The 12,132-nt window shown below is 38.9% G+C and overlaps 1 protein-coding gene across 5 annotated transcripts in view; it reads right to left on the reverse strand.

Annotated features, from left to right (window-relative positions):
- Positions 1-1,631: 1,631 nt before the first annotated feature.
- MTMR8 (myotubularin related protein 8) overlaps positions 1,632-12,132 on the reverse strand; it is a 137,847-nt gene continuing 127,346 nt past the window's right edge. For all 5 annotated transcript variants that reach the window (XM_063659972.1, XM_054471897.2, XM_063659973.1 and 2 more), the window contains 2 exons: positions 10,361-10,487; positions 1,632-8,458 (listed from right to left, as the gene is read on the reverse strand). In XM_063659972.1, coding sequence (XP_063516042.1) covers positions 7,934-8,458; positions 10,361-10,487 — 652 coding nt within the window. In that variant the 3' untranslated portion in view covers positions 1,632-7,933. The remainder of the gene's footprint in view (positions 8,459-10,360; positions 10,488-12,132) is intronic.

Raw genomic sequence — 12,132 nt, forward strand, 5'->3', positions numbered from 1 at the left:
GTGAGTTCTTGTGAGATCTGGTTGTTTAGAAGTGTGTAGCACCTCCCCCTTCACTCTCCTGCTCCTGCTCCTTCCATGTGAGATGCCTCACTCCCACTTTGCCTTATGCCCTGATTGTAAGTTTTCCCGAGGCCTCCTCAGAAGCCAAGCAGATGCCAGCATCATGCTTCCTGGACAGGCTGTGGAACTGTGAGCCAATTAAACCTCTTTTCTTGATAAATTACTCACTCTCAGGTATTTCTTTATAGCAATGGAAGAAAGGACTAATATAGAGTTTGTTGGTTAAAAAAAAATCCTACCAGAATAGATGAAATTACCCATCTGTATAGGTCACCTCAGGGAAGGTGATTACCTCAAATTAGAAAGCAGGTTGCTGAATTCTAACCAACGAAAATAGGGTATAGCTCAGAAAGGCAAGATTGAAATTTGATATAGAAGAGGGCTGTAGCGTGTTTAAAAATAGGAGGGTGGTTGAATAAACTATAGCTCATATAGTGAGATACTATGTGGCCATTAAAATAGCAAAATAAACCTATATTTATAGAAATGAAAAGATGTTCAAAATTAAGTGAGACTATTACATAAGAGTGAACAGTACAGTCCTATTTTGTTCTCTGCATGTAGATTTCTCCCTGCATAGAAAAATTATGATGTCTTCTTTTTTGGTTCTCTATATTTTAAAAACATTCTATAATGAACAAAGATTTATTGGTTAATTTAGCATAATATATTATATTATAATCTGTCTAAAGACAATATGTCCAGAGTAGGAAGGGGCTGAATAGAGTTGAAAAAAGAAGCATAAGAGTGAGAACTTATCAGTGTAATCAGCAGCATCAGGGCTGAAAGTGGGAGGAGGCTGACTAATGCATTTTGACTGTTTTTTATGTGCCAGGGACTTTACCAGGTAGTACTTTACATGTTAGCTCTGTTAACTTGCACAGCGACCCTGTGTGGTAGGTACAATTATCATTCCCATTTTATAGATAAGACGTCTAAGGCTAAGAGAGAGAAAATGACTTGCCCAAAACCACTGGGCCAGTGAATGGCAGAGCCAGGACTAGAACGCAGGTCTCTCTGTGTTCTACCCACTAGAGGCCCAGATCACATAGTCCCCAGAGAGGGAAGCTCTTTTGAGGCCTGGAGGAAATAACCCCCAAGTTCATGAGTGAGAATTCTTGCTGGGAGAGGGGGCAGTGGGGGAAGGAGAGAAGGCCCTGAAAGGGGATGAAGAGCTTTGTCTGTAAACAGGTGTCTGTCCCCAATGTGAATGAACAAACTGGTATACTGTCAGCGCTTTTTTGTGAGTTAAGTTGGTGTCAGTCTTGCCCTCACAGCTGGTCACTGACAGTGCTCTTCAGAACCGGGTGCCCTGATACCTTTCTTGTCTTATTTTAACATCAACAGAGAGTATTTTAACCTACCTGCAGATCCTGTCTTTGTAAGGTGGTTCATCTGTTGAGGCTAGGTCAGCATACCATTTTTGGAGGCATGCCATCTTTTCTTTTATTTGTAGCTAATACACAGTAACCTCACACATGCAAAAGACTGAAGGTTTTTAATTTTGGATAAAAAACAAGGTATCATCCAAACATTTGCAAATTGTAACACAACTACAGTAGAGGGCCAATGATCTCTGTGGCACTGGACAAAACAACTGGCAGTGAACATCATCACTGGGTCACACATCCATACCACAGTGGTGTAACAGGCTCAAGAAAACACATGACAGGGAATTAAAGTCAATCATTCACACTGTTGTACCTTGGCAAGTTCAGACTTGAGCTGCTGTGACAGTGTCAGTCTGTAAACCTGGAGCTAATAAAAAGTCAGGTTCTCAAAGAACCTATACGGTTCAGTTCTGAATTATACATCAGTTGCATGATCTTCATGCAGGTATGTGGCTGACATTAACATATTACAGATAACACTAGTCATATACTTGAATCTTACTTTTAAAGCTGCCTGATAATATATCCCAGAGAAAAGGCCAATTGCTTCACTTTGGTTTGTATTTCTGGCTTGGCATGTCCCAAAGTACTCATTAAACTTAGCTAGACAATATCAAAGTAAGAGGCTTAGCACTAAAAGAGTTTCTAATTTCTGGGACAAATCTTCTTCATCTGAATGCCCAAATAATCTACGAGACCAGATGCTACTAAAGTTCTAGTAAACACACACACATACACACATACACACACACACACACACACACACACACACACACAAATAGCTATACTATGAGCTATATTCCAAAAGGACTGAACTTGTTAGCTGGTCCTAAGCCAGAGGCATTGTCAAACTATAATATACAACATGTTCTGCTTAAGAAGAAGAATATGTGCCCTGCATTCTCATTGGCATTCACAAAATGAAGAAACCACCCTGTCTGCAAATGCAAGTGAAGTGGAGACTTGGAGGCACTTTATGTGAACTGGTATGGCCAAATGCATGTGAAGACATGGGTCTTTGAACACTGATTATCTATGACTATGGTGTATGTTTCTCACCTGACAGGTGAGAAATCCAATGTTGCTTCAGCAAAAGAAGCAAAAGAGAGCTAAGGACTGATCTGCCTCAGGGATATATTAAGGGGAGAGAATACCACCCATCATCCTTCACTCTCTAAAAGAAGAGAAAACCCAGGACTACATATCACAACAGAGAAAAATGTTGACAAAGAAAATACACAACTCATAGCATTCTTAAGGAAACAGTTTCTACCAGTGTAAAAGCCTTAAAAAGAAAATATATTAGTCCCAGTACCACTTGGAAAAGACTTTTGGACCTTATTGTGAACAATTTAATCTCAAGGAGCACATGAAATTTTAAACAACTGGAATGCTGGTAATCATGGATAGGTATATACTTTTTTTGTTGAACTGGCCAGGTATATTTCTGTATTACTCTCTTCCCCCGACCCTTCCCACCTCCTTCTCCACAACTGGGATTCTGTAAAGGCTGGTGTAGAGCCCTCTAAAAAGTTAAGAGTACGAAGCCATGAAAATGTTTGAAAGGTTAATAAAGCTTTGGAAGAGAGAAAAGTTTTTAGGCTACCCCCAATTCTTTAAAAAGCACCAAGAGACAGGACACCAGAGTTAACATGGAAGCCATTGGTTTCACACATGCCAACTTCTGAGCATATTTTTGTTCAGCTCTGCAAGACCCGTGGGTCTAAATGAGACAGCTGCTTTCTTTTTTATTTTTGGTTTTTTGGAATATGTTCTTTATTATTATTATTATTATAAGTTTCAGGGTACATGTGCACAATGTGCAGGTTTGTTACATATGTATACATGTGCCATGTTGGTGTGCTGCACCCATTAACTCATCATTTAACATTAGGTATATCTACTAATGCTATCCCTCCCCACTCCCCCGACCCCACAACAGGCCCCGGTGTGTGATGTTCCCCTTCCTGTGTCCATGTGTTCTCATTGTTCAATTTCCACCTATGAGTAAGAACATGCGACGTTTGGTTTTTTGTCCTTGCAATAGTTTGCTGAGAATGATGGTTTCCAGCTTCATCCATGTCCCTACAAAGGACATGAACTCATCATTTTTTATGGCTGCATAGTATTCCACGGTGTATATATGCCACATTTTCTTAATCCAGTCTATCATTGTTCGACATTTGGCTTGGTTCCAAGTCTCTGCTATTGTGAATAGTGCCACAATAAACATACGTGTGCATGGAGACAGGTGCTTTCAAAGCACACTTCTCTTTTGTGAAAACAGTCACAAATCACAGAGAATGTAACATGCTTTTACTTGCATTGACATGTAAAGGAGACATGGGCTGCCAAGACTGGTGACAATACTAGTACTTCCTATTTAAGGGGAAGGCAAAGACTGTCAGTATCACAGCCAGGGAATCAGAGAAGACATGTTTTATAGGGCTTGAAAAGCAAGTTTTTTGTTTTTGTTTTTTGCTTTGGAAAAGTTTCTATGCCACCATCAAATACTTTGAAATCACCACTGCCTTTAAAAGGACAAGAAAACAAGAGTCCGTTATGACCTCACATCTTTCCATTTGTCTGTTTTTGCCTGACAGCTCAACCATTTCTTCACAGTATATTTAAAAAAAAAACAGGAATAACATGTAAGGCTTAAGCCTTGTCTTTTTGTTTGTTTTTAAATGTGTACAGAAAAAGGCAGGTTTAGATTTGGCACTTAGAATAAAGCAACCAGATTTGGTTGGAATCATATCTGCCTGTATCACACAAAGAATTCTCAGAGTGAGACGCCTAAAGGTGGGGTAAAGATTTGGTTTAGATATCACTAAATCATACACATTGGAAATTAATAAAGTGAGAATTATCTTCCTAGGTATAAACCAATCTGGAGTACAGTAAACCCCTTTTAAGAAGGATATTTTAACATAAAGGTAATTTACATTACCCTATACAATTGTTTAGAAAAAGGACACTTAATAAAATACTCTCATAGAAAGACTTCCCAATAGTATATCAAAGCCTAATTAGCATCAAGAAGAGTTGGGTGTTTAATAAAAGCCAGTATGTAACAAAGAACTGACATGATCATCTTTAGTTATTAAACTTCTCTTTCTACTAAATTAAGACCAAGCTTAAATAGTTACCAATTAGGTTTGAAAAGCACCTCTTAAAAAGACTTGGATTCCTTTTGGCTGGAAGTGTTCTGAGAAAGGTCTCACTGCCAGTGAAGTGTGAGGGGTATCTCAGACAAAAGGTGTTTCATGCATGTTGGCAGGCAATGACAACTGACTTGCTGGTAATTGAACATAATTTCTAAGGGTACTTTCCAAAGATACACATGTCTAATATATGCACCATAAGCTTTAGATTCTTGTAGTTAGTTCTATATAGAGTTTCAGGTTTTCTTTACTAGAGCAAACCTTATTCGTGAATTTATTCTTTAAAAAGTCAAACTGTTAGCTGTTATTTGTTACTTAAAATTGTTTTATTTATTACTGTGATAAATCTGTCATTCCATAAGCTAAGTAAATAATTAATGAATTTTTAAAGTGGTGGCCACAGTAGAATCTGAGCATGGTCACAAGCACAGGAACAGAGCCTGCCTCATGCATAGAAAAGATAAGCAGTAACCCCAGGCCTGTGAAACTTGTGTAGAAAGTAGGCAGAGGTCAGATTAGTGGATGACAGTGGCAGGTGGTTAAATGCCTTCCTATTTAAGTAGAGTAGTCACATGAGAATGGAATTTCTGCTTGGGGAACTGGAAAGGTAGAACAGTGGGTGAAGGGAGTCACATTTCTTTCACAGGATAGGTGCTATATCAGAGTATGAAGTGAAAGCCATTAATAGATCATCTTTTCTAGTACTCCCGGCAACTTGCCTTCAAGAGTCTCCTCACTATTGCTGGGCTCCTACCTATAGATAGCTAATCTGCTTTTAATAGTGTGTAAATACCTGGATTCCATCTTTTTCTTCTCTCAGATTTTTAAATCCAACTGTAAAACTAAAAGGTGTTTGGTGCTGAGAATAAATAGTTGATTTTCATGAAGTTTTTTTTTTTAAGTTCTGTATATTTTATATGTAAGCAATAATGTGGCATGTTGGGGAATAAAAATATCAAAGACAAAACAAATTGACTTCACAGATTTTGAGACTGAGATTGATCCCATGGCCTTAGATAATTAACAAAATAATCCAGTCTTTTAAAAATGTTGTTTTCGCTTTTGGAAATACCAGGGTTGTGGTTTACTACTTCTTAGTTTAGAATTATATTGAAAAGACCTTCCTTTCACTATTGACTAATTTTGTTTTTGATCTAAGAAATAAGATTAGGTACTATGTACTGTCCCTGTACAGATCTTTAGGAATAAATCAAGACTGTTTAGTTTTTTATAGAATTTGCAAAAACTACTACATCTTGCCATTTACCTTTTTACTTTCAGCTTCCCTGAAAACTAAACACACTCTATCCAGAACATCATGCTAGTTAGTAAACTGCAAAATACAGATTGAGATATGGGAGAAAGATCTGGGAGCAAGATCCAGAATGGCTCACTGGAGGCAGATTGGTACCGTCATCCTTTTTGGAAACTTCCTTCACAAAGCCAGGAGTAGATGTAGCCTCCAGATTAAAATGGTGTGCACAAACCCCATTTTTTTCTTTCCAAAAGAAGTCAAATGACAACTGGCAACATCTGATGATTTAGGTTATATAAAGCAAGGACTAAAGCAAGGAAAGAGGAGGAACAGAGAGATAAAGAAAAGGAAATCATCTTGATGCTTTAAAATTATAGGATCAAGGCAGCTATCAAGAATATGTAAGTAAAATATGGCCCTTATTTATTAATGGGAAAGACCCAAATAAATTACGAGTTCTTCAAAATCAAAAAATTAAAAATTTACCAAGAGGAAGTAAATAGAAAAATGACTCCTGCTTACATATAAAAAAAGACAACCAAAATGATTTAGAGTTCTTCCACTAAAGAGGATGTTTTTGGTCTACAGTTTATAGCTAGAGATAAGAAATCAAGGAGCTATGCTGGCACTCCTCTCCTATGTTTAAATTAAACCCTTAAAAGCCACCTCTTTCTTTCAAAGAAAAGCACCTAATGAGGTAATCCTTTAGAGATTTCTATGTGCACAACTGGATGTGATAATCAAGGGATGCCTTTTTAAGTCATCTATTGTTTTAGCTTAAGCCAAATATAGAATATTTGGAACAGATTTTGGGTGAAGACCTGGATTCTGTTGGCATTAAGAGTTCTGGAATTGCTGAGAATATACAGAGCATGACCCAAACTGACTGAGGCCTATCCTACTCTCAGTATGTGGAAGTAGCAAAATCATGACTGAATATCCAATAGGACAGATGAAAAGCCCATCAAGTATATCAACCCCTAGGAGAAAAACTGGTGTTTAAATCAAAATACATCCTTCTCCCCAGGAGTATCTGGATCTGCTATCAGAATGGACTTTTTTCAAAACTATACATTAGCACAAGGTGATAAACCTACCAGATTTAAAAGTAGTGCCAATTGTGTCTAAAAAATCCACAAACCTCATGTGATATCTAGATAAGCAAAACCACTTGTCTTCATAAAAAGACCTAAAAAGGGTCCTATTTTGCACAAACCCAGATGGGCACACAGACCATGTCTCAGTCTGAGTCTGAAGCACTGAGATTTTCAGTTACTTCCTGAACTGATGCAATTAATGTTACTAATTCAAATCCCATTAATTTGAAATTTATAATTTTAGACTGTAGTAGATTTAAGTTTACCTATGGGCTATCTATGAAAAAAGGAATTGGCTAAGTATTATTACAGGACGTAGCTGGGGTGTGGGTTGGGGAAAGCAAGTGTTGTAAACTTAAGAAAACTTTCCTTACATGTTTCAAACCACCAAGCACCCATGCACTCATGCTAACAATTAAGCATCATTTTGATTTCCTTCTCAGGAAAATATTGTATGTCTCCATTGGCAATAATGTTAGCTAACATCCCATGACCAAGCATACCTGAAAGTAAAATTTTCTTTTAATTTATTCTGCAATTCACAGTTACCTGCTGTATACCATCTCTCCATACCCTCGAAAGGGTCATTATTGACCATTGTGACAATATTTCCACTTCACTTTCACATTACAGCAGTGAGGATAGAAAATAGGGCAGGTCGATCATTAAGGAAAACAGACAGTAGAACCAGCTTAATATATGTCTCAGCTGAGAGGCAACATTTCTATAGTTAAATCCCATTTTAGAACAATAACATATTCTTTCTCTTGCCTACACTCTGTACTGCTTAATATGAACATATTGGTCACTTAATCAGTAAAGTAATTCCCTTCCAGACTTAAGTGGGGAGAGGGGTGCCCTGGCTTCACCCACTTAAACCAATTGGAAAAGCAGCATAGCCCTCTCTGGGACAAGAATCATTGTAGCTGCTGTAGGTATACCTAGCATGGAAGATGAGTAACTAACTCACTGATGCTTGGAGTAGTCTGCCTCCTTGGTGCTGGCCTTGGAGATGCCTGTGTCCCCCAAGATGTCCATGTCCCCAGAGAAACCCCTGGCCTCAGAAATACCCAAGTCTTCAGAGATGCCAGTGGCCTCAGAGATGTCCATGGCCCCACACATTCCTAAGTCTTCAGAGAAGCCTGTAGCCTCAAAGGTGCTCATGTCTCCAGAGATGCCCACGGCCTCAGAGATGCCTGTCCCTCCAGAGATGCCCACATCCCCAGAGATATTTACGGCCCTAAGGCTGCCCACAATCTCACAACAGTTATGGTGGAGGTCTGCACACTGGCTTTTTACTTGATCCATCTGAGCTCGGAGGCCTCCTTCCCTGGATAGGGTGCCATTCTCCATCAAGGTATTCAGGTCTCCATCGATACCCATAAAGCCAAGAGGATTGGTCAAAGGACTTCCCAGATGCTGGGATAATATGTTTCCTAATTGAGAGCAGGTACAGATCTCTTCTGGTGGCTCATCACGGGCTTTTAGTTTCTGCCTCAGGAGCAAGAAAGGGTTGAGAAGAATTAGAAACAGGAGAAAAACTAGGCAAACATCACCTTGATCTGCAGAGATCCTATTGCTGTCACTTATAATGGTAGCAAATGACCTTTTGCTCGCCCCCTCCCCCACAACATCTTTCCCTCATCACATGCCATAGTACTTTAGAAGCCCTACCATTGAAGAATCTCAAAGGTCTTATATCTATAAAAGTCCTCTTTTATGATAAGTGCAATTTTGTTCATGAGACGGGGAGAGGGCAGGGGAATAGATCACTAATATTTATTGAATACCTCTATGTGCTAGGCACTTTACACACAGTATTTCCTTTTATCCTTATAATAAACCTATTAGTTTAGGTATTAGCTATATTTTACAGATGAAGAAACTGAGGCTCAGAGAAGTTAAGTAAGTCACCCAAATTCGCACATGTACAAAGTAAAGAACTGGGATCTGACCCTGCATCTGCCTAACGCCAAAGTCTATGACCTGTCGTCTACATCATGCTACCTCTAACAGATATTTTCACTTTCAGAGATAATATAATGATTCACTGATACTTTACAACAGTGATTCTTTGGGGTCATACGTCCCCATTGAAAATCTGATGAAAATTATGGACCTTCTCTTCAGAAAAATGCATACATTTTTCTGAAGGTGGTGGGGGGGGTCTTTTAAACTTTTCATTTTTTACCTTGTTGTAATCTGTATTTTCTAACTTTACACTTATATTGCCTTTTAAAAAAAGTCAACAGGGTCGTCTGGGTGATATTATCAGCCGCTTTGTTTTTCTGCTCTGAATTAAAAAAAGAAAGTTAATAACACACATACATAAAAACACATACACACTTCAAAAGGAAGTCTTTCCAGAGTGATCTGGGTAAATGTGAAATGAATCTGATTCTCTCTCAGGAGTCAGGCAGGGATAAGTGAGAGGGCTGGGTCAATAATAGGGCACCTTCCCTGGCCTTGTGGAAGAATCTGCTAGTAGCTAAAAGAGGAGCCGTAAGAAGTTTCTCTACTACATCTAATCTACTTAGGACTGGGCCTTCTTGGGGATGCATGTTTCCTACGATTTTAACTTATGCGTTAGTTTGCCCCCCTCCACCTTTTTAAAAAATGGAACCAAGTAACTGGCTGTTGCCTCCCAAGAGGACATTAAAAAGTTTGGGATCTGATGTAATCACAACACATTTATTTTCACAATAAAATGACATTTGTTTATTTACAGGGAGCAGAAAAGCTATGCCTTATCTGGCTTAAAGTGGGTTCACACCCAGTTCCTAAATAGCACACCATTTCCAATAATTCTTTTCTAAGAGGTACCTTTCCCCTGTCCTTCAAACAAACCCTTAGGGATTCCTACATTTCATAAGCAGCTCAGTTTATGACATCAACAAGAAATACTTTTTGACTTCTGTAACCTGTAATTAAAAAACAAGTGTCCAACATGGTCACTCAATAAGCAGAGTTTGCAGTCTACATGGGAAGGAAATAAGAATCTTCTTTTATAAGATTTTCCTAATTGGAAAACAGCAATTGCACTGTTCTTATCAGTATACCCAAGATGTTATACTTATTCTCTTGATGGATAACAAATGCTATGTGATTTCCCTAGTCATTCCCTCTTGTTCCTCCTATTCATTCCATCCAGATCCAAAAAGAGATAAAGGGAACAAATTCACTTGTTTATCTAGTTGAGTGACATATTTACCACATTTTGGGAAGTAAGAAAAGGAGTTATGCTCAAAGCTTTGTAGAGACGGGATACATGAAAAGCCAAAGAGTATAAAAAAGCCAGCCAGTCAGCTTTCCACAGGTATCAATTCAACTCCAAGCAGGCTGGACCTACCCAGAAGGGGCAAGAAGATCTCTTTTTGGGACTTTTCTCCTCACCTTTTCTAGTTCATGCACATCTGTCTCCAGCATTGCTCTCTGTTTCTTAATTTCCAGGAGGCTCTCTAGCATACTCTGCTTGGGCTGCAGCCCTTTGTCAAAGCGGTTATACATCCCACACCAGAACCTCAAATAGATAAAAATGGGGGGAGAAGTAGGTTAGTTTAGCTGGAGTAACTGATTACCAATGTTTTCCTTGTGCCAAGAAAATATTGGCTTAGTAGGTGGGAAAATCTCATGAGTACTGTAATTTGATGACATTAAAAAGCCTGGACATGCTCATAATTGGGAAGAGTAAAGATACCAGCAGAAAAATCTCAGCTGAAGGAGACATTTTAGACTTAAGCAAACTTGAGGTTCTTTTAAACAATCAAATTATGATTTTACTTTGAGATAATTATAGACTCACATGTAGTTTTATGAAATAATAAGGGAGAGGAGTGATATCAGCAAGATGGCAGAATAGGAAGCCCTGGACTCTCCTTCCCCCAATGGATACACTGATTTAATTGCAACACAAGGATCAATTCCCTTTATGAGAAATCCAGCAACTCATGGAGAGGCTTCTGCACCCTGGATAAGTATGAAACCAACCAGATTATAAACAAAACATCTGTAGAAAACACAGAAACATCCATTCATCATAATCCCAACTCCAGCACAGTGCCATAGGATCAGGAGGAAACCCCCATTCCCAGCTTCTACCTCAGAATGGAAGAAGTTGGACTGCACATCTAACATCCCAACTTCTCCAGGTGCCACCTGAAAGACTGGCTTCTTTCTCACCTATTTCCAAGAGTTGAAAGGGTCTGGCATGTGATAGTATCCTGAGGGCTACGGAGAAGAAAGTGGCAGTTTCAACTAGCATGTAGGCATGTACCACAGCTCCTGTACCTGGCTCAACACAGGGTAGGGGGAAAATCCCAGTTTCCAGCTTCTCCCTGGGAAGGGGAAAGAGTTGGAACATGCACACAGCATTCCAAATTCTCCAGGAGCTACCAAGGGAATGGCTTTTGTGCCACCTGTCTAGGAACATTGATGAAACTGGACATACTCTGGATGCCTGGGGGACACTAATAACAAAGACAGCAGTTTAAACTAGGACAATGGGTTGAAAGGCCCACAGAAGCTCTGGCTTGGTTGGCTGGTGAATGTCTTCTCCTATACAAGGCCAATCCATATGACTTGGAGTGAGAGTGGATTCTTCTGATGTGCAGAAAAAGGGTAACACAATCTGAACAAAGAAACAAGCTAAAACTCCAGAAACTGACTCTAATGAAAATATATGAATTAGCCAACATAGAATTCAAAATATCCATCATGGAAAATCTCAACAAGCTCAGGAGAACAATCCATGAACAAAATGAAAATTTCAACAAAGAGACAGAAAATGTAAAAGAATAGGCAGATGTCTTAAAGCTGAAGAATACAATAACTGAAGTAAAGAATCCAATAGAGGAGTTCAACGACAGACTAGAGCAAGCAGAAAAAAGACTAAGCAGACTCAAACACAGATTATTTGTCATTATGCAGTCAGAGGGACACAAAGAAAAAAGAATAAAAAAAAATAGCTTAAAGGACCTATGGGACACCATTAAGTAGCAGACCAATATATGCATTATGGGAGTCCCAAGAGAATATAGGAAGGACTAGAAATCTTATTTAAAGAAGTAATGACTGAAAACCCCCTAAATCTGGGGAAGGAAATGGACATCCAGATCTAGGAAGCCAAAATGACCCAAATACGATGAATCTAAAGAAATCCACACTAA

This window comes from Pongo pygmaeus, chromosome X, assembly GCF_028885625.2.
Source record: "Pongo pygmaeus isolate AG05252 chromosome X, NHGRI_mPonPyg2-v2.0_pri, whole genome shotgun sequence".
In the NCBI taxonomy this organism is placed as follows: domain Eukaryota; kingdom Metazoa; phylum Chordata; class Mammalia; order Primates; family Hominidae; genus Pongo; species Pongo pygmaeus.